Source organism: Salminus brasiliensis, chromosome 5, assembly GCF_030463535.1.
Source record: "Salminus brasiliensis chromosome 5, fSalBra1.hap2, whole genome shotgun sequence".
In the NCBI taxonomy this organism is placed as follows: Eukaryota; Metazoa; Chordata; class Actinopteri; order Characiformes; family Bryconidae; genus Salminus; species Salminus brasiliensis.
The window spans coordinates 20,251,835-20,275,463 of record NC_132882.1 but is presented as its reverse complement, the minus strand read 5'-3'; the positions used below and the strand labels follow the sequence as shown (position 1 = coordinate 20,275,463).

The window sequence follows — 23,629 nt, the reverse complement described above, 5'->3', positions numbered from 1 at the left end:
AATAATAATAATAATAATGTCTGGTAAGCTTTAACATTGTTCTCTTGTTTTCTTACAACTTTCTGATCTGTCCACAACTGAACCATACTGAATAAGAATGAGCAGCTCAGCTCATTCAGCTTTGGACATTTTAACAAACTCTGTGCCTACCAACGTTTCCACCATGTTGGGTTTGGCATTGCGCAGGGTCTTGACGGCATAAAAGACATCCGCCACGTTCTGGTACTGAATCATCTCCATCAGAATAGTACACGCGCAGAACATGCCACTACGGCCGCCGCCATTCCTTAACAAAGCAGCCACAAACAATAATGACAAATTAGCAAGGCTAAACAAACCAAACAGTCGTCCTCACATACTTGTTCGGCGAGTATAGTAACACACAGTCATTGATGTAAGCCAGTGGACAGTAATATAACATTTTCATTAGCTATTTCACATTCCTATTCCAACAACCTGAGCAAACAGCATTCAGTGGGCCATTTGAGGGGAGTGGAGTGGCGGCAGTAGGCAGATAAGGTCATAGTGGGATAATCAATCGCAGACAGAGTCTTGGCAGCTCCGGATGCCGAGCTGAGAGAGGCTACTGTATTCAGTATTAGAGCATAATTGATTTCATCTCCATAATCTCTTTCCCTCTGCTTGCAGGGGAATAACGCTGCGTGACAGCTCTGAGTGATGTGCTTTTCAGCGGAGAGGCTGCACATGACTGCAGGCACAAATGAGGAGCATTCTGAATAACTCTCTCCCTCTAGACCTGTTTGTTTGTGTGGATATGAGTACCGTGACTGCAGGTATCTGAGTGGGTAGAATTTCTGTTTGATGTTGAGAAGGTTTGTGACCATGCTGAGCGTGTGTGTGTGTGTGTATTAGTAACTAATTTTCATTCAGGACAGTGTGGATCTTATGAGTAGCTATTTTCACTGCTTTCTTTTAAGATGGAAGCCCTACTCAAAGCCTCGGAATGAAAATGTGAGTGTGGATTTGTGAAGTGGAATAGTTATTCTATTTTATTCTATTTTTTCATTGATCAATAGAAGTTGGCTGTTAAGTCCCTAGAATGTAACTAAACAGGCAGTAGGAGGACATTAGGAATGGGTGTTCAGTTTGACCTCTGGCTGGATTCAGGCAGAATGTATGCAGACTAAAGTTGGCTCTGGACTTTAAACTTGTATATGGGTTGGATTAGGCTTGGGCAGAAATGTTCTTGGGCTGTATTTGGGTTTTGATAAAAATTTCAGGACTGTTTAAAGCTCAGATGCATGTAGAGTCAGAATGTGTGTGTAAGCTACTCACAGGCAGTGTACCACAGTGCGGCCCTCGCCGCATTCTCTTTGCCACTTCTGCACGTGGGCCAGCAGGTTGAGAAAGGCCTTCTTGGAGTCCGGCACGTCACGATATGCAGACCAACGCAAGAACTGGAACTGGCACACCACCAGCTGACCCTCCTGAAGCTGGCCATAGACAAGAAAAATGGCCAATAATACATCATTCACTATAAATTTTTGAGTATGTTTATGAGAGCATACAGCAGCATAGACTTTTTTTTTGCCCATGTTGAGCTCTCTGGAGTGCGAACTCAGCAGGGTCTGGGCCGTGATAAATGAGTCTGTGGGGAAGAGCAACACAGGCCCTGATGTACTCACTCCTCTGGCCCAAAACACAAGCTACATTAATATCCAACCCTGAGGCAGACCCCAGAGACTATCCTTGGGCACCTCACACATCAACATGGGCACATTGACCAGTGCTCAATACACTGATGGAAAGAGCAACTTCAGCAATTCTAGAGCAAAACCAGGTTTTTTTTAAGGCCTGTCACCCAAAAACACAAGAACACAAGACTTCTTGAAGCCATTACTTTGACAGAGCATCTTACTAGCTTGATACATGCATACACGAGATAAAAACATAGTGCCTAAAAGTGTAAATCGTATGAGGTCTCAACTAAGATTAATATTTTGTTAAGGAGATAAATATGCATATTTTCAAATATGACTGTCAAATATAGGCATATTGAAATAACAGGTCGGTTAATAAAAGCAGGTGAAATAAAAGGGGATTTCAAATGTCAAGATTTCAAATGTCAATGCATGTCAAGCAACCTCCGATTCATGTAAAAAAGCAAAAAGAATGTAAAAGGATTTAAACCTAGCTGTGTTGGTTAGGTGCTTATGTTGATGTCTCATTAGCTCATTCTGCAAGGGGTTTTGTATTAAGTGTATCAGCTCAACTCTATTTCTATACTAGAAGTAAGAAATGGGTGCCTGTAATCTCAGCAGGCTCTTTAATAGGCTAATGATAATAAAAATGTTCAATATACAGTGTAGTCACTGTAAACTGTGTCCTGTGAGGATGCAGAAACAGCATTTTCACCTGATTCAAATCTACTTCTAATATAAGGGCTCCAACAAAACTGAAATCTCATGAATGTGTCATCACTACTGTCTTTATTATAATATTAGACAAGTAACATCAAAACAATATCCGTGTTTAATCGGGGGAATTTTACTGTATCTGCAAACAGAGGAGTCATGGTGAGCTCTGGTCTATTTCTGAGCTGGTGGACAGTGTGAGGTGTAGGGCAGAATGACACGCAGCTGGAGATACTGCATCACATGACAAGGTCTGTTTCTGAGCTACAGCTTGTCACACAGACAGACAGCAGGACTTTTACAGACATGGACAATGTCTGACCAACCGTCCCCTCTAAATAACACAGAAACACAAACAATCCCAGAGCTCTGAGCTCCCCTCCTTCACCAACAAACAACCACTTCCTGACAGATGCATACAACAGAGGCACATACAGGCTCGCTCACAATAGGGAGGAAAAGGCCAAATGTGACAGGCTTTTTATTTCTCCTGTGATGACAGTCATACCATTTTTTTCTGGTTTCAGATGCTGCACTGCACATGCTCTATATGCCACCTTCCACTGGAATAAAGCAGCAAGCTGAATGAAAACATCAGACCAAAGGAAAATGCAATACTAGCCAGAATCAGGGTACCTCGGCCAGAAAAGCACTATGATGCAGTCTTTTTTTTAATAATGAGCTGTGGTGAACTGAAAATCACAAGATTGACCTTTCGTGAAATGCTCATTAATGTGCGTTTTCTACCTGCTGGCTTAAGAATAGCTTGTTGTGGTGAAAACTTGCACGTGTCACTTTTGTAATGGATTTGTGGATCTGCCATCCATAAAGTGCTCGTTCAGCAAAATGAAATAAAATAAAATATTCCCCCGACCCCAAATGTAGTCACATATTTAAAAAAAAGTCTGCAATGGAGCTAAAAGGCTAACAACTAACAAGTACCCCATCAATTAGCACTAGGCATGACTGAAATCATCACACTCCTCAAACCAAAAGATGCTACATAATATCTAATAGACTAGGTCATGGGGGTTCTGACACTGTATCACACCGTATTTTCTATACAAATACAAAAAGTACAGGCAAATCCAGGCTGCAAGATCCAGGCTCCTCCTACTGTTTTTTGTTATGCCAGTTGACATTCTTCCTGGGAATGTGAGAACCTGGACTTATTTTAACATACTCATATTTACCTCACATTTTGCCTCATCAATGCTCCCTTACTTTGCATCAGGAAGAACATTTCCACATAAAAACACAGATCTCAGAGTTTATTACAATCAGAAAGCAGAACATTGGTTTATTGTGTGATCATAAAAAGCACAAGCATATATAAGGATTACTGTGGCTCAACCCCAGCATCAACATCTACAATAGAAATTTCACCACGTATCTCAAAGCTAAACATTGTATGGTCAAAGTTAGATGGGAAAAATCCTTATGTAATATAGAGCTTAAGTCCTTAATGTGAGCAAATTTACTGTTTCTTAAGAAATGGAAAAAGAAATAATAAAGTTCAGAGATCAATGTGAAGATATATAATTAATTACAGCAAGGCAAAAGCTGCAGAACAATCTGGGAGTTTCACACGTTGAACTATATCTACTGTCTACTGCTTCAGTAAAAAAGACTAATCAGTGGCATTAAAGGTTCAGCTTCTGTGTTTATGAAAAAGCTCAGAATGTAGCAGACCTACTGGGAATATGTCATTTAATGTTATTTATTTGCTGCAGCACAAAGTAAGGTGAATGGATCAGAGCTCTCATTGTTCTTGACATCTATGAACCTACTTGAATTCTTTACATTACATCCTAATGACAAGAATCTTCATATCTACCTAGAACTAAAAACACTCTTGTTATGTTATGAAGAGTCTATCAACGGCTGTATAGTCTCAAGACTAACCCCTTAAATTGTTCATTTGACTATAGTCTATCAAACAAGACATGCTGGACAAATAATGTTTGCTTCTTTATTATTTGACTGGAGCTATGAGCCTAATGTAGCTAACAAACATATGCCCTATCAGTTACAATAATTCAAACTGCATTCCTACATCATCACACATTTGCTCAAAACATCCAGAGGTACAATGATAGCCAAATGTAAATCACATAGCTAAGAACAGTAGCAGCAGTCACCTTCAAGCTTTTGAAAACTGTGTTTCCTTTTAAGAACATTTAACAGCACACAGTTTAAAAAGATGATTCAATGTACAGTGTAGGTTGAGACTCACCCTTGTGACATTTTTGACTCGAAACAGTCGAGTGATGATATCCTCATCCGCAGACATGGAGAGGAATTCCACCTGCATGGGGCCGTACTGCTGGAGTCCAGGCTCAGGCCAGTACTGCACACACGGCTGGAGAGAGTGAGGGAGAAAGAAAGAGAGGGCAGAGAGAGAAAGAATGATAAAGAAAAGGGAAGAAAACATACATTCAAGTCTTGACAAGCATCTAAGCTCTTTCTGGAGGGAGACCGTTTCATGAAGGTCAAGTGCCTCTCAGGCAGACTCACGCATTCGAGTCATCGCTTCAGGTTTAGAGAAGAACAAAGAAACAACAAAACAATGCAAGTCACAGTGAAGATAAGATGTAAATAGTGCGATGGGCGGCTGAATGGCAAAGAAAAGGACATTATTTAAGTAACAGCGGCTTTTAATAACAGTAATGGAAAATGTACTGCGAGAAAGAGAGAGAGAGAGAGAGAGAGAGAGAAGGGAGAGGGAGGGGTAGATGGGCCTTAATGAAACAACGGGAAGAGCGATAATACTCTGTGACTGCTGTCTTCACCGAGTGAGCAGCATTAACGCTGCGACACAGGCAAGCAAGGAGATAAATATTAATACACATGGACTGCAGAAAGAGAGAGCGGGAAGAGGTGAGAAGAAGATAGAGACAAGAGAGAAAAGAACATGAGATACATTCAAGAGGCGAGAGAAAGCTGGAGAAACAAGAGAAAATGTGAGAGACAGGGAGAGATGTGTGTGTGTGTGTGTGTGTGTACACGCAGGAGAGAGAGAGAAAATAAGCTCTAATCCACTCGAGTATAAAATGAAGAGAAGGGAAGACAGAATGACACTGAGTAAATGGCTCTGTGTGAGCACACACCAAGACATGAAGGCAAGAAGACAATGGATTAGAGTCTGCTGAGACTGACTGGAGGAAACAAAGAGAACCTCCGTGTTGAGGGCTGAAAAAAACACCCTGCAGCATTTTAGAGTGAGACAAGGACAAAAAGCCTTAAAAAGACTGTGCATGCTGTCCTGGACTTTCGTGCACACAGTATGACCATGAGCACTGAACCCACCCAGGCTGAGTTGGACTGGTTCAGCTGGTTGAGCATGACTATGGAGGTGCAGCCGTAATCAAACACCAGCCTCCAGAAGTCTGCGGTGGTGCCAGGCAGGGGGTGCGGGGTCACTATGAAGGCTGCTGGCCGGTGGAAGCTGTCAGTCAACGCGGCATTGATGTAGTTGTTGCTCTCGCCCTCTGTAGTGACCAGGAAGGCCAGGGCACGGTCCGGTGGCAGAACATCCATACTGCGGTTCTTCTCTCGGTTCCGCGGCAACAGGGCAATGCTGCACTCCTCCACGTCCAGGTGAGGGGTCACGGAGTTCAGAGTCTGCAAAAGAAGAAACAGGCAGTAGGGTTCATTTCAACTGCTGTGTACAAAAGTGATTCTCTCAACCCTGCTCCTGGAGGCACCCTGCCATACATGTTTTAGTAAACCCCCTGCTATAGCACACCCGCTGCAACTCTGAAAGGGTTTGTTAATGAGCTGATTAGTTGAATCAGGTGTGTTTGGAGCAGAGGGAGCACTAAAATGTGCAGGGCAAGGTTTTTTTTAACTCAGATTTGGAAATTATCCCTTAAACATCTCATCTCATTAGACAAACCTCCTGAAAATGAATAATTTGTACTTAATAAATAAACAACCTGAACACACACACAGACTGCTACTGATCACTCTAAACCTTGCAGTTCACTTATCATACTGCTCCTCTAGCCCAGGGACTGTATGCACTTCCCTGGAAATTAACTGGAACTCCCAGTACTGTTCTCTCTACCTGAACACTAGCTGCTATACACTTATTATTACACTGTACACATTTACTACATATTTATTCCATTTTACTATTAGTATAGTAACTTAGTTTGCACATTAATCACCCAGCCTTCATGTATACATTTGCAGATGCACATATTTGTATTATCTTGTGTTTATTGTCTTTGTACTTACTGTCAATGCACCCTGTCTTGTGTTTTGTCTATTGTCCTTGCACTACTGAAAAATGTCCTTAGCTATTCTGCTCCGGGGATTTAGCCTAACAGTGTTTCATTGTACTGTACAACCCTGTATTAATAAAATGACAATAAGATTGAATTCAACTGAACTGAATTGAATGGAGGGGTGGAGTCTTGATATGTGAGATTTTTGCACTGCACTGTATATTCTGCGCTAAATATTTGACATTTGGCTTCAGGATGTTGGAAATCTCATTGAAATTGAAACGTTCAAATGAACATGTAAGAGTGGGTAGGAGTTAGACTGTAGATTTAGGGTAAGGTGTGGAAGTAAGTGAGACAAAAAGGTGGTGAAACAGACACTGGCAGGTAACGCAAACAAAGAAGAGAGATAGAGGAGTGAGAAATGAAAGCGAAGGGGAAACCGCAACCCGACGGGAAAAGGCAGTGAGATGGAGGGGATGAGCGCTGCCATTCGGGTGATTATGATGATTTACACTTTACACAAACGGCTTTGTGCATCTGGCAACTGCAGATGGGGCTGCATGCTGACTGCAGCTTTTGGATTCGACTTTAAAAAGCATTTCATATCGCTTGTGCACACTGCCTCTGAAATTATTGAACAAAAAACTGGAAATCAGGCCAGCCTCATGCATAATGAATAGGCATGCTATGATCCCATCAAAAAAGCGCCATTAAAACAGGAATGTGGCATACCTGGAGTCTTTTCTCTGATGGGCTTTTTGTGCAAAATCATACCTGCTGTTAATGCTGGGAAAGCAACACGCTGCTCTCCAATGAATAGTGTAAATACATAAGAGAAATGCTAATAGAAAAGCTTTTGGCTGTAGTAATATGTTTCCCTCCCTGCATGGCAAAATGCGCACACAGACTTCGAGTGACGAAAAGGATGCCGGTGTGAATGTCAACGAGATGGGTTGGCTGGATCAAAGCATGCAAAACATCCCGCTGTCGAACAGCGATCTGCCCTCTATAATCCAAAGACATTTCCATGCCTCTTTCCTTCGCCTGGAAAAGACAGCAGTGATAAACGCTCCATAATTCATACGGTGCATATGAAAGTGAGACGCAGTGTAAGAGTTAAATGGGGAGAAAGAAGAGGGGCAGTGATTTAGTGCCGCATTTCTTTGATATGCGAGCCTTTCCAATCGATATTGGGGCTCTTAACTGGCAGCCTGGAATTCTGCCTTGGATAAGATAACCTTTAAGTGCTTGCTTTTTTAGCTCTAAAGTGAGGTTTCTACACATCAGCAGAAGCCAAATGCAGAAATTTAACCAGAATATGCCCCCCCTCTAAAATAGGCTAATGTACAAAAAGGGTTACATGGTTCATCTAGTATATACCCTTGAATTAAACCTGACATTCTGCACTTCAATCTCAGAGATGCTGTATATATACTCCACTGCCCATTGTTAGAGACGCCATTATAGGCTGCACTGCTTATATATGTATGTGTGGCTGCGTGATTTGATTGCAAAGTTAATGGACAACATTTTCTTTTTCTAAAGTTCTAAATCATCTTACTCCTTGTTTAAGTTACTCCTTGTGGGTGTTAACCCAAAAAGTCTGACCCACACCAAGAGCCCTTTGAGCTTCAAGTGAATAATATAAATGTGTAAAGAATGGAATGGAAAGAATGGACACATGGTGAAGAATGCAGCTGATGTTCCACCGTAGCAAAGGTGCCATCCTGGCACCTGGCAACTTCTTAAGGTGGAATGGAAAATTCCAAAAAAGAAGCTAGTGAATAACTTCCGCCTGGTGGGTGCAGCTATGTTTGTTTAGAGCTGAAGGGGAACTGTCGAACATTCCCATGGGTGGAATCGCAGAAGGACCAGCCATGGCAAATCCCACCAGTGGGACCACTATTAACCCATTCTGAAAGGGTTAATAGTTGTTCTGACTGGAAATTAAATAAGCAAAAGGTGATCTCTGACTTGCACAGTACTATATATATATATATATATATATATATATATATATATATATATATATATATATACAGTGAGGAAAATAAGTATTTGAACACCCTGTGACTTCGCACAAGTTCTCCCACTTAGAAATCATGGAGGTGTCTGAAATTTTCATCTTAGGTGCATGTCCACTGTGAGAGACATAATCTAAAAAAAGAATCCGGACATCACAATGTATGATTTTTTGTAATAATTTATTTGTGTGTTACTGCTGCAAATAAGTATTTGAACACCTCATTAGTCCGCCTCTAAAAAGTCCACCTCCACTCCACTTATTATTCTAAATTAGAAGCACCTGTTTGTGGTCAAGCTGCATACAGACACCTGTCCACCCCACACAATCAGTAAGACTCCAACTACTAACAAAGACACCAAAGACACCAGAGACAAAAAAGACAACAAAGACACCTCGACAAGGCTGGAAAGGGCTACGGGGCAATTGCCAAGCAGCTTAGTGAAAAAAGATCAACTGTTGGAGCAATTATTAGAAAATGAAAGAAACTAAACATGACTGTCAATCTCCCTCGGACTGGGGCTCCATGCAAGATCTCACCTCGTGGCGTATCAATGATCCTAAGAAAGGTAAGGAATCAGCCATGAACTACACGGAAGGAGCTGGTCAATGACCTGAAGAGAGCTGGCACCACTGTTTCCAAGGTTACTGTGGGTAATACACTAAGACGTCATAGTTTAAAGTCATGCATGGCACGGTAGGTTCCCCTGCTTAAATCAGCACACGTCCAGGCCCGTCTTAAGTTTGCCCATGACCATTTGGATGATCCAGAGGAGTCATGGAAGAAAGTTCTGTTGTCAGAGGAGACCAAAATTAAACTTTTTGGTCTTAATTCCACTCGCCGTGTTTGGAGGACGAAGAATGATGAGTACCATCCCAAAAACACCATCCCTACTGTGAAGCATGGGGGTGGAAGCATCATGCTTTGGGGGTGTTTTTCTGCACATGGGACAGGACAACTGCACTGTATTAAGGAGAGGATGACCGGGCCATGTATTGCGAGATTTTGGGGAACAACCTCCTTCCCTCAGTTAGAGCACTGAAGATGGGTCATGGCTGGGTCTTTCAACATGACAATGACCCAAAGCACACAGCCAGGATAACCATGGAGTGGCTCCGTAAGAAGCATGTCAAGGTAATTGCAAACAAAGGCTACTGTACCAAATATTAACATTGATTTTCACAGGTGTTCAAATACTTATTTGCAGCAGTAACACACAAATAAATTATTAAAAAATCATACATTGTGATTTCCAGATTTTTTTTTTTTGATTATGTCTCTCACAGTGGACATGCACCTAAGATGAAAATTTCAGACCCCTCCATGATTTCTAAGTGGGAGAACTTGCAAAGTCGCAGGGTGTTCAAATACTTATTTTCCTCACTATATATATAGCCAGTGAGATTTTAAACAACAAAATTCTGACAATTGTGTTCATATTAATGTCCAACATGCTGTATGAGATTGTCGGTGTGGGTGGAGAATCTAAGGCTGACACTTAAGATCAGACATACAGGGATATATACAGAGCAGGTCCTTTGTACGTGTTTGTAAAGCAGGAGGCTGACCTGGAACTCTTCTCGGAGCTGTGAGGAGTTGCTCTGAGAATCAACCCTCAGCATCTCTTTGTAGGTGAGAGCAAACTCGTTCACCAGTATAGCCGTCTCCCCACACAGGCATGCTTCCAGGATGGCATCGTGAATGAATATGTACTGTTCCTGCAGTGAGGAATAAAAAAGGGAGTGAGAGAGAGAAAAAATAAGAGAGGGGACAAACGAGAGAGGAGAAAGAGAGAGAGAAATTACATACTAGATATTGTCTGATTAAACTTAATAAAGGCTGGGGGACAAAATTGGTCTAACCTGCCCGGATCTAAATTAAACATTTGCTATAGCGTGCGGCGAGTTTCAAAGTGCAGCGTGTGTGAACGTAAATAGCTCTAAACAAACAAACACTTGCAGGATAGATTTAATTAAAGCATCTAGTAAACAATTACAAATGTAATAAACAGCCAAATGAATGTCGGATTTACATAATAAAGTTTGGATATGCAAATAGAGATAGATCTAAAGAGAGGCACGCGCCTCCACAAAGCTCAGATGTGGTGGAGATCTTTATCAGTGGGCTTGTGTACACGGTGATCTTTAAAACACACTCAGAGGCTTAAAACATTGAATATTCATACACTCCCACAAAACCTACCACTATGGAAACGAGAGCAACTTTTTCTTTGTCTCAGCTTTTTTCTTCTAGTCTGAAATGTAAATGTGTATATGTGTGTGTGTGTGTGTGTGTGTGTGTGTGTGCGTGTGCGTGCGCGTGCGCGTGCGCGCAGGTTCCTACCTCAGTCTGAATCATGTTGATTCGGCGTGAGCAGAGCGTCTTTACACAGTTGTAGATGTCCACAACACCCTCACACTCGGCCATGTCCAACATGACGTCCAGCACGATATAGCAGCCTGTCCTGCCAGCTCCCATACTGCAGCACACACAGGTCATGCCCAGTGTTACGTGTGCTAAGTGATTGTACTGCAGCTCTTTAGGAATTCAACGCATTGTCAAGCCTCGACATTTCAGCATAAATGCTCTTGACTGTTTCGGTTTGATTTCAAACTGCATTAAAAAAAAAAAACTTGTAAAAAAAGCAAACTGAAGACACAAATGTCAGCGGGAAAAACTGTTTACTCAGCAGAGGGATGTAGACACTAAAAAACATACCATGCGTATTCTTATTTTTACACTCAGAAATAGCTTGGGAATTGATTCAAACATTTCACAGTCAATGCATTTTAACTGCTACCTTAAGATTAGTGCATCAAAATCCCTACGGTTTGGCACTGCTAACGCACACTTTCACACACTTTCGCTCTAAACTAATCTGTTGCGATGATAAAAATGACATAAGTCCCGAGATCCCCAGAGCCATTGTGTAAGTTTTGACTCATCTGAACCTCAGATCCATCATAGCTGAAAAATGATAACAACTACGAAGCAAAAAAAACTTAAGAAACCATTAACAAGCTCATATATACACTATATGGACAAAAGTATTGGGGCATCTACACATTACACCTACAGGAGCTTTCATGACATCCCACTCTAAATCTATGGACTTCAAAATAAAGTTGGTCCCCTCTTTTGCAGCTCCATCAGCAGGTTTGAAACAGGTTTGTACTATGCTCTTTAGCACATGGTCTGCCACTTTGTGGCTGAGTTGCAGTGGTCTTTAAACTTTTCAATACCACTTATGGTATGGTGGAATATCTAGTAGGGAAGAACTTTCACTTGTTACAGTGGTGGCATCCTATTACAATAGCACAATGGTATTAAGTGAGCTCTTTAGAGGCAATATGACTGAATGGATCACCTGATTTCAATGATTTAAACATGTGTCCCAATATTTGTGTCCATCAATTTTGAACCACAGAAGCACAGGATCAGCTGTGACCAAAAGCTTAGAGAAGCGAGCTAGGTTACTAGGTCTGAAGCGAGGCTTGAAGGTTACTGGGTTAGTTCCTTGGACTTGGACCGGTGAGTGTGGGGAGAGTGAATGTTCAGCGGTTTCTCCTACACCCCAGGCACAGAAGTGGTTGCCCGCTGCTTTGAGTGTGTGGTCACTGCCCCTATTCACTAGAGTCTAAATTCTGTTGTTTAGCTGTGCAGTGACTATAAAGGATGATCTTAATTCTTAGCATAGACTTTGTTCTCTGTCTATGAAAACAAATGGAAACTTTCAGTAGAAAGCAAAAATGTTCTAATGTGTCTAATGTCAGTTGAAGTAAAGAGATTTGAAAGTTATTTTTGTTAGCTATTGATCCATTCATCATGAATTATTCACACAATGCAAAGAGCTGAAGAAGCTGGCGTGTTCGGATAATAAACAATAAAAATAGAAGAGTGCATCAATACATTAGTGGGAACCCCCCCAAAAAAAAAAAAAAAAAAAAGCAACTGCTGCTAATGTAAGGAGGGAGGGAGCGGCATCCAAAGGGGTGTTGGGTCACATACAGCAACATGATAGGCAATCATTACGCATTCATTTCTCATCTGGTTGCTTGGTCTTTAAAAAAAAAAAAAAGACGATGACTGCTGGTTTGGCATAAGGTAAAGTGATAACTCGTAACAGCGTACTCTGATATCAAGAAGCAGAGCTCCTATGCAAAATGCATTAATGATGGCAGGTCTGCTGATCTGTAATGACTCTCTCTGTTCACTGAATACCACTGCTTCAAGGCAGGACGGATAAAGTTACTACTATCATGCTGAATATGTACTGACAGCAAATGTGTGTGTGTGTGTGTACCTGCAGTGGACCACCACAGGTCCAGCATCAGCGGGTGTGGAGGCCTTGACCCGGCGGATGAAGGCCAGCAGGCCCGTGGCGTGGTACGGCACTCCATGCTCGGGCCACGATGTAAAGTGGAACTGCCGGACCTCGTGCTTGGCTGAGTAACCCCTCTGCAAAACACACAGCAAAGCTCAGCTGGAGACAAACAGTAGGCAGTGCATCATTCATTTTCCTTAATGAGGTTACAGAACCAGAACACTAACTTCTGTTCCAGAGATTTATTAGATCATTTACTGCTACATAATAAATCTTTGAGGCACTAGTTAGTGTATGTGATGAAATTAAGAATTTGTATAGAAAAAGGGGCCTAAGTGAAAGCATGCAATCTTAATAGACTTAACAGAACTCCGCACTCATGTTCTAGCATGTGTACTACATTTTGCTGTCATTAAAATCGAGTGATGAAGTAGTAGGGTAGCAAGGTATGTGCAATAAGTGGCTGGACACTGTAATGTCAAGATGAGATTAGCATAGTCTGTCCAGTTGTACACTGTGTCTCTTACTGACCGTACAAGAAAGTAAAAACCCTGAAAACAAATAGTTTCTGAAAACAAATAGAACCTAGCAACCTTCATTTTTACTTCATTATATTTGACAAGTTTTCAAGTTGCTCAAGGGCACATCATTATGCATCACTATGAACAGGCCAAATTAATATTATTTAGACTGACATGAATATTTACAAACAGTAGTTAATAATACCTGGAATCGACTGAAACTGATAAAGCTGAGTATTACTGAGTGTTCCTGATCTGTTGCACTCTCAGCGCTGAAGCTGTCCCAGGGGACACTTCTGAGAGTTGAACTCTGGCTGACTGCACGCTGACACTGTATGCAAGTGGTGTAATTTGAGCAGTGTTGTTATTTCCAACTCTTAGTTTTTTCTGAAACTTGGCTGTTGTGTTATTTGGGACGGGCTAGCATCTCCCAGCATCTTATAATGTGATGATTCCTTGCATATCACTAAGCATCAGTATTCGGACAAAGAGAAGGTCAAGGTGTTGTAAGTCATTTTTTGCGAAAGAGAAACCCGGAGAACCAGAACTGAAGAAGGAGCCTGAGAGCTAGTAACCATGTTCTGCTTCTGCTCTAACCCTGATGCATTAGCAAAAGCAATAATGTGACAGAGATGGCTCCAAGATTTACTGGGTGGATCAGCTCAGGGAAAGCCTGTTTCTAAGTGTGTGTGTGTGTGTGTGTGTGTGTGTGTCAGTACTGTCAGCAGCGGTTGCCATTGCCCGCCTATTTAAATAAGCACAGGAGTGCTCCCGCAGTGAGTGTGGCTGACAGTGATGCAGTAATGCCCTGTTTGTGCTGCTGTCACACACACACACACACACACACACACACACACACATACACGCACACTCAGTCCTATGCTTTGACTGACAGACAGACCCACCGCGCTGCTAAAGCACACATCAAAGCCCTCTGTTAGCGCTGTACCTCCACACAGCAGCAGCAGGGAGAGACGGATAGAGGGAGGGAGAAAAATGGAGGATAGCTAAAGCTAGTTAATTCCACTACATTCATTCCCATCCACTCTATGTGCACTTCTATCCACTCCAATGTATGTATATAGAGGACAGAATCTTGTGCTGCTAACCGTTTAATACAGCAAACATAAAAACGTAGTAATAGTATTTCTATTGATCTATTTATCATGAAACATAAATAGAAGAGTGAATCATTACATTAGTGAGCATTTGTAAGGAGGGAGGGACAGAGCAGTATCTGAGTTTGGGGTGGGGGTGGGGATTAAGAAAGATAAGGAAATGCTGTTTTGGTATATTTTAGACCGATAACTCGCAGTGTATTCCAGTGTATTCCAACATCAAAACTCAAAATGCAAAAAGGTCAGCAGGTCTGCTAATCCGTTTAATACAGCAAACTGAATAAATTGCAATTTGCTAGATATATTGGGCGCCCCTGTTTAAATGAAGCATTTTATTGATTTGTTTAGATGTAAATAAGTAAACAAATCCTCTCCTGGAAACAAACATAAATTAAGAATTCTATTTTTTCAGATTTTAAAATAAACTAAAAAAAGGTTCCACTTCATGCTGTACCATAATATTTTCTACCTAATTTGCAAAGCCAATTACTGTATCTCGGCTCATGTGAACTTCTGCAATACATGTGATACATGAATGAGTGGGACAAAAATCTTTTTATGAATATATATTTAATGCTCACACAAAAGTTTTTTTTTTTTTTTTTACTATGTGTTAAAGCAGAAGCACAGTAATTATAGAAAGTGTAGAGTGTGTCTCTATTGAAATTTGTAGTGCCCAAACTGTTGCATAAGCCTGGATAGACATATATACATTTAAACAGCAATATTTTGTTTAATGCATTACGACCAGTGTAAAAAAGCATATATTGGCAAAAGCAAGCTGTAATTAGGAGTGCACTGGCAGGGACAGAGTATTTCCCAAAGGAATCTGTTTCAACCTAGAACTCTCAGTGTTAGCTAACATATTCACATACTGTGCACTGTTTTCATAATATTATAAATGTTTAATACTACCCCATTTTCTTAAGTCACTAATGGTCTAGCAGCTCTACATGGCGTTATCCTCTGAGAGGGAAAGGTTGTCCAGAGTGAAACCATTTTTTTCCCTCATACACACACTTGAATGCTACATGGAGGGTGCATCATTAGCGAGTTTCAAAGTGAACATGTCAAAGGGCTGAGGCTGAGACAGTGACCCCACGAGACACTGTGTAAGAACAACGCTACAGTTCCTTACCCTCTCTAAAGAGAAGGTGCGCACTGTGTATTCCGCCAGGGTTTCTGTCTTTAGCAGGCTGATCTTGATGTCTCCGTACATTTCTGTGTCATCAGGCCAGTATTTACAGCACTTCACCTGCACATACACATGGCACAAACATGTTAGACGGGCTGGACATAGCCTGGAGGAAATTGAACATAAACATAAACATTTCCTTAATCCTTTAAAAGCTGATATTTCTTACATTCAGCAATTATATTTATTACTGAGCTGTAGACAAAAACACATCACTAACTGAATGGCAGTGCTGGCCTGAGTATTGATTATATCATCTTAGCTGCACTAATAAGCAGACCGACATGGAGAGATGGTTTGTGGTATAAAGCTGACCATATTCATATGAGCATTTCCACCTATTGATTATTCAGCTCATACTGCATTTCACTAGCTTGTACTTGTACTTTCTCAATGACAATAAAGGTGAATCTAACTAAATCAATCTAATAAAGCATACAAACTGTTTCAATTCATTGAACATTTCATGACAGAGTTGCTAAACAGCTATTTAATAGTAGATGTTTGCAAATAACCCTATACAATTTCAACCCCCAATAAAAGCCCATATAGATATTTTATATTTATAAATATCTATATAAATATCTATATATATATATTTACTATTTTCTACAGTTATTGTCAGTAAAAGCATGTATTTTGTTGTGACTCAAAGTTCATCTCCTAATGCTTAATGCATCACTTAATGGTTAATGCAACTCATAATGGTTAATGCATCACTTAATGGTTAATGCATCATTATAAAGGGCAAACCTGTCCTGCCTGTGTGCCATAAATAAAATGTTCATCACAGTATTTACTACAGAATGACACAACAGCCACAACAGTTATTAACTAAAATCCTAAAATCCTCTAATACAGCTGACACTGTAACAAGAAATAAAGCAGCAGCTCTATACTAAATAAACCCCACAGTAACTCTAACTGCAGATGTGCTTTCCTCACCTAGTTTCATGTTTTTTATATTTGTAGTTTATGGTTTGTAGACTACTTTTCTCTGTCACTTGCACCCCTGAACCCCACTTGACAGAACAAATGTGCATCACTGACATAATTTATTTCACTGATATAAACTATATTTAAGAGTCTGCACTTCTGCCATTTGTTTCCCAACAAAATACATATGATGACTACGCACAATAGTCAGTTCATCAAAATCAAATACTATTAATCTCTTGCAGTGTTTCCCCTAGGATGTTTTTCAGCAGCGGCAGTGCACCCAACCAACCCCCACTACGAGAGATAACTGTGAAAAGGTCCTAAACTTAGGAAATATGCAAAACAAACTTTATTTAAGTACTTATTCAGATTAATCCATTAATGCATATGGCGTCTTTCACCCACTGTGAACTGGTTGTTTTTGACCTGAAAGATATGAGCTGTACAGGGCTTGGACAGTATGGTTAGCTGACGTAACCCGATCTCAGCATTTGTTTGTTTACCAAAAGACTATCTGCCTGTCTCTGTGCACAATTCAAATCACAAGTGACTATCTGTGGTCTCGATATGGCTTTAATTTAATGCAGTGGTGAACTGTGGCGTGCTGAGGAATTGAAAAGTGTTTGAAGTCATGTGCCGGAGTCCGTGTGCGTGCCTCCTTTACAAACAATGGTGTGCGACGGGCCTTACGTTACCTGTCTGACTTAATGTTAGCTAGTTTAACCCACTTCCTGAATCCATCATTTCAATTTTGTGACATTTCATAGAATTCTGAAGCAGCGGCAGCAAACGCACATGTGAACACAAGCGCAGTATCAGTCAAACAGTTTACATTTAATTTTAATCGAATTTCTCCACCTGTTTTAAACAGCAGCTACAAGTGACAGACTATTACTATAGAACTAAGCCATGCTTTTGATACTGGCAATTTCAAAGAGCAAATATTGTGGGTTTTTTTATATTAAAACATTGCCCTGCACTGATGGGCCTCCTGTCAAACATCGATGAACAGCACAGTATAACAATCGCAACCATTTTATGAGCGCTGTTGTTTTTTCTTATGGTCGTATCAGCTATAATAAGTGTCACATCGAGCATGAGGCCTCAGGCATCATCCGTTTATCGCTGGCATTCACAGCTTTTATCATATGCAGCCCAAGTCCATTTGGCATAATAGAACAACAATTTCATAATAACCCGTCTTAAAAAGTGCGACTGCCAGCGGCAGATTCTACCCGAGTGTGCCGATCTGTGTGTGCTGGAGGAAACAGAGGAGTGTGATAGGTGAGAAACACTAAAACAAACACTGTGACAGAGAGAAGGGAACAAAATAATGACACTAAAGGCATTGTACGCGGGTGGGTATGAACACCAGGGAGATGCTGTTGAACCTTTTAAAGCATCACAGCTATCGCCTGACAAAAAAAACATCATTATGGCATTAATCAATCTTATTATTTTTGTGTACACCTAGATAAACAAAGGCAGGGGGGATTTGAGACAGAGGGACACCTGAGACAGTATGTGAGTGGAGTTTAGAAATGGAAGTTAAAACATACCCTGCCCACCTCCACGAGCTTGGTGATCATAACGATGCTGAAGCAGTTCTCCTGCCACACCATCCTCCAGAAATCATACACAGTCTCCTGCTTAGGCCCTAGACACACACACACGCATACACAAACACAGAGTAATTAGGTGTCAATCAGTGCCCTGACAGCAGGTTCATTTCTACAGTGTCAAAGTGTGTTATGAGGCAGCTCAGTAAATCAGTCAGTGGTTGGGAGAGAGTAATTCAATAGCAGCTGCTTCTGCTGACTGGAAGACGCTTTTAAACATCAGCAAAGGATGTGGCTTGCTACAAGAGAAAGCTAAATTTCCCCCATCAGGAGAGCATGCTCTGAAATTAAGTAGAGGGAAGACACATATGCCACACACAGACTATGATTTATTTAAGGGAATTTTGAAATATGAGGAGAGGATGGGAGGGGGGGGACCTTGAGTGACTTTGATCAAATGGCTGAGAGACCTGAGACACTTGCGCTGGCTGGAGCAAGCTTAAGTGTGAAATCCTCTGTCTCTCCTTCTCTCACTCACACACAAACACGTTTGATTTTCATGGTGTAGGGTCAGACATCTACAATTTCCTTCGGCATGAATAAAGCACTTCTATTCTTTTCTAGCTGTACTATAGTATAATATACACATCAGTCGTTCTACAAAACAAGTGCCTTTTGTGAATGGAATGCTTGATGGGGTGCATCCAACACCAAAATGTGCCAATGTGTGTTTGAAGCAGAAAGGAAAAAGATTTTGACATTCTTTTACATTTACATTGTATATTGTTTGCCCTAAAAGTCTGACAGGGTCCGTCAAGTTTAACCCAACCATCTCATCTGAGGTTTTTATATAGATTTTAATATAGTTATTAATGCAAATATATATCAAATTGATTGACATGGTTTGCTAGGTCAGGAACTTGATGAGCTGTGGTCATTTTAGCAAATTTACCAATCCTATCATGTACCACCCTGACATTGTAGGCATTCTATAAGTTCCATTTAAGAACATGTATTGATATGAAAAACATTTGACACCTGGTTAATAGAATGACTTCCATATATTTAGAGTGAGGCTGTTCTGATTCACAAAATTCATAGTAATTCATTTCAATACAGTAAAAGGGTGTCTACATTTGTCACAGACACTCAGACACACTAGCAAAGACTTATACTATTACTTTTACTTCTATAACCTTTTAAAAAAAGTGGACAAGTGATATGTTATTAGTGTTACTTGTGTGACTGTCCCCGTTGATCTAATGTCATATGCTGCAGAGATGGGAATACAATCCGGTCTTTAGAGCAGGAGTTCCCAGCTGAGTGGGCATTTTCTCATTTTCTCATCATAAATTCAGAATGATGAGCTCTGTTCAAATGCAGCATTAGATTCAAGATAAGATACTAGCCAACATGCTAGCACTGATACAATAAGATACTATGTTACACACACATTGTAATGTTTACAACACACTGCCTATTATTATTGTACTAAAACCACATAACTTTTGTAGTATGTGTAGTGTTTTTTTTTATAAAATAAAATAAAATATCTATAATAATAATTATAATAAAGCACTTCGTCATTTTGCTGGTTCAGATATTGGAGGTTCATTCTGCTTTTATTGGTTTTCCTCTACACTCAGGGCATTTTTATTCTGAAAAATGTCACACACAAAGAGCTTGAAGGTGTTGTAGTGGGTGAGATGGTGGGGGTCAGGTATGAAGACAGCAGGCAGTAATCCTTCGCTCTGCAAGACTACCTCTCTTCACACTGCCCTACATACTGTTTACAGCTATAATTATCACTGCTCAGAAGCTATTAGCTCCAGTTAGAATGTGTGTGTCCTCCCTACCTCGGTCATCCTTCTCCATCTCTCCTTCTTTCTCTCTCTCTCTCTCTCTCTCTCTCACTCACACACACACACACACACATACACACCCACGCACACTCTAATGAGGTGTTTGAGGAAGACTTACTCCGACCCCATGGGATCTCAGCTTGCTGGACAGACACAAACACACTTACACACACACACACACATACACAGACATGCACGCATGGAGGCACACTGGCACTCCAGCGCAGGGCATGCAGAGATACTCACCCTGTGTGGCGATGAAGTGGTTGGATCGATGGTAGCCCTGAAAGACAGGCAAAAGTGGACATGCTGAGTAAGCCATCTGTGCCTTGGGCACAGCCAGATGAGCATCTCTCTCGCTCTCTTTTCCTCTCTCTCACTTCCACTGCCTACTTCTTTCCCACCAGCTCTCTCGCTTTCACTTTCACTCTGCTATCCTTCTTCATTTTTTAACCTTCCTCTCTGAACCTCATTTAACTGCTAATCTTAAAATGCTTTTTAAGATTAGCACTTTAGACTTTGAAGGATCTGCCCTTTCGAATGAATGACTAGGTTTCCCTGAGATCTATCAGCGCTTAGATTACATCAATTTTAATATAGCATCAAAAAGTGGAAGAAATATATTAAAACATTCAAAACAGTCAATCAAAATCTCTGAGCTGTGAACTACTGTCAGTGCTGAAAACTAGACATACTGCATGGGTGCATCTTATCAGAGTACAGTGGGAGGGGAATGGGGCTGGGCTTATGCTACACACACACACACACATACTTGTTGGGGTGGCGATTTGTGATGTCTTATTTTAGTGGTTCCCAAGTCCTCTGTGCCCAGGCCCTGCCCTCCTAACTCACCTGATCCAGCTAATCAGCTAATTAACACGCCCTACCTGAGCTGACGACAGTAGCTGCATTCTAAAGCCTAGGCTGCAGCCCAATTTGGCTGAATAATCGGTTGATACGTCATATTAGGATGTTCCAATGTAAAGGATCCTTCATATACAGCCCACAAATGCAGCTTATGTTAGGGGCTGCACTCAGTTACCCACAGCTCTCTGCACACATACAACGCAGGGGGGCAAAAAGCATAAAAAACAGCACCATGAAAATAGTGGAAAATGGTGGAAAACAAAGCCTCCATAGCAGAGTTTGTTTAAAATGCAGCCTGGATAGACTGTTCCACTTGTGGTACCAAGGCTACTAAGAAGAACTTTTCATAGCACACAGGACCCATCCTATCTTGGTAGTGTGTTAGAGCAGGAAACCACTAAAATGTGTAGGACATGGTATCCTCCAGGACCAGGGTCTTTTTTTCTTAGAGAGTCAATTCGGCAAGCGATTGTAAAAGTTCTATTTGAGAACATTTATTGATCTGAGCCAAACCAATCTGTGCAGTACATAATTAGAGCCCTGTGCAATCAAGAAAACATGTGTATCATTGCACCTATAATTGCTAGTTGATATATTTTTCATTGATAAACAGGCCAACATTATTATTATCACTCGCCTGATCTGGGCCAGATAACAACCAACAATTACAACTGATAACTTGGCGCCTCATTTTTCTCGTTGTGCACACACTGACACACATACAGTGCCTAGTGGTTTCATTTCCATTTTTGTTTTCATAGACTCTTCACTAATGATTTTCTCATTGCAAAGCAAATATCATCCCGGCTCCACACATTCAAGGTCAAAAGTTCAAATCTTTGTCCAGGCAAGAATGTCACTGCACTGCTATACCAAAATAGGCTCCTAATTTTACACATGTAAAATGTTCTCCTATCACTGTAAGTCACTACGAATACTAATTGTGATTTAGCATGTCGGGCTATGCTTAATGATTATTATAAAGGATCCTTCATTAGAGTTTAACCTGACTTGTGCTTACTTCCAATTCCGATTATAGTGTGAACAGCAGTTAGCAGTAATTGATATTGACTACAAGTTGTTGATTATCAGTTACAGTGAGTGGGCCATGGTAGAGTATCTCTATGCTTGACTTGTCTCTGGCAAAAGAGGCACCATAAAGTCAATGAGAAAACATGTGTCTCCTGACAAATCCATCCAGGCTCTGCACTACAGTCAAAACTCTTCTCTCCAAACAAGCCCACGACTCCGAAATATCTGAACACTTCTAGACCAGCAGCATCTACACTCACATATTCAGCACAGTGCTATGTTTGGCGCTGGTGGAGATGGAAAGTCACTTGAGGCGTGCTGTGTATCGCAAAGCAAGCAATCCATTCATCAAAGGCAGCCTTTTGTCATGGAGCTATCTGGAGATGCTGCCGCAAATTGGATCTGTTTTCATTAAACACACAATAGTGAAAATAATGGAGACATGACTTTCATTGTTGCTGCTGCATTTAGGAACACGGAAAACGCCTCCTTTATAGACCGTCTCAAAGTCAAACCATTATCCGTACACATATTCAAACAGACCCAGAACAGAGGAGCGGTACAAAGGAAGCAAGATTCGTGCAGGGAGATCCTGAAGTTTTTCCCTTGGCAAAACAAACCATTAGATCAAGTTTGCGTAGCTCGGAGAGAGCAGAGTAGCTACGTGCAGCAACTTTCAGATTATGTCTGACTGAACAGCGAGCTTTTCGTCTCGCCTTTTTAAATGCACACTAAGTGGCGTGGGACTACGAGGCTTTAATGTTATGGTCGATGTTAGTGCAAACAAAGAGGGACTGATGTAGAACCCGTCAGCTCTTGTCAACTGCACGTGGAAGTCGACACGCTGCAAGAACAAACCACAGAAGATGCCTTTGCCCCCATTTGAGATTCAGTCTATTCTTACTCTTTTGCTGAATTTACCTTATCCTCAATCTCTCTATGCGAGTAAAGCTACAAACTCAAGTGTTCCAGTGCTCCAAGCCCAAAAGCTCCAGTGTTCAGAGATTTAACAGCACTGGAATTCTCCTTGACTACCACCTTTCTTTTCTAATCGCTGCTCTTTACCGGCACAGCTGGAATAGCTAGGAGGAAAGAGCCCTGCCCAGATTCTCACTGAATAATGCCCAGCAGCACATAGAAGCTTAAAAGGATTTGAAGCGAAAAGCCACAACGGTCCTTTTAAAAAAGTTCAGAGTTTTTGACACACTATTAGACACAGTGCTTTGTTGAACAAAGTACTGTCCCTTGTGAACATGCTCAATAAATGGATTAAACTTTAAAGAAAAAGGCTTCACAGGATGTACAGTACCAGTCAAAGGTTTGAATACACTTTACTTACAAGTATTTAAAGGTTTGTACTGTGTTTCTAAGATGGTATATGTATGATCGAATGCATTTCCAGAGGAAAAGAACCATACAGCAGGGTCCAAGAAAACTTTTTCTATTATTTCTATTTATATTTCTATTATAATAAAATTCTATTATTTTCTTAGTGCACAATTGTTAATTACAAATCATCTTGTCATAATAACAATTTAAGTGGAACGTAGGGTTGCAGCGGTATACAGGTTTTAGATATAC

General features: G+C 40.9%; 1 protein-coding gene across 10 annotated transcripts in view; it reads right to left on the bottom strand.

The window, feature by feature from the left end:
* The window catches only part of ptprub (protein tyrosine phosphatase receptor type Ub), a 236,546-nt gene that overhangs the window by 2,844 nt on the left and 210,073 nt on the right, over positions 1 to 23,629 (bottom strand). For 9 of the 10 annotated variants that reach the window (XM_072679783.1, XM_072679782.1, XM_072679785.1 and 6 more), the window contains 10 exons: positions 20,396 to 20,432; positions 18,288 to 18,385; positions 15,733 to 15,849; positions 12,935 to 13,089; positions 10,975 to 11,110; positions 10,200 to 10,349; positions 5,685 to 5,999; positions 4,612 to 4,737; positions 1,297 to 1,454; positions 151 to 286 (listed from right to left, as the gene is read on the bottom strand). In XM_072679783.1, coding sequence (XP_072535884.1) covers positions 151 to 286; positions 1,297 to 1,454; positions 4,612 to 4,737; positions 5,685 to 5,999; positions 10,200 to 10,349; positions 10,975 to 11,110; positions 12,935 to 13,089; positions 15,733 to 15,849; positions 18,288 to 18,385; positions 20,396 to 20,432 — 1,428 coding nt within the window. Of the gene's footprint in view, positions 1 to 150; positions 287 to 1,296; positions 1,455 to 4,611; positions 4,738 to 5,684; positions 6,000 to 10,199; positions 10,350 to 10,974; positions 11,111 to 12,934; positions 13,090 to 15,732; positions 15,850 to 18,287; positions 18,386 to 20,395; positions 20,433 to 23,629 lie in introns of those variants that run through there. The other variant, XM_072679787.1, reaches the window with a different exon arrangement.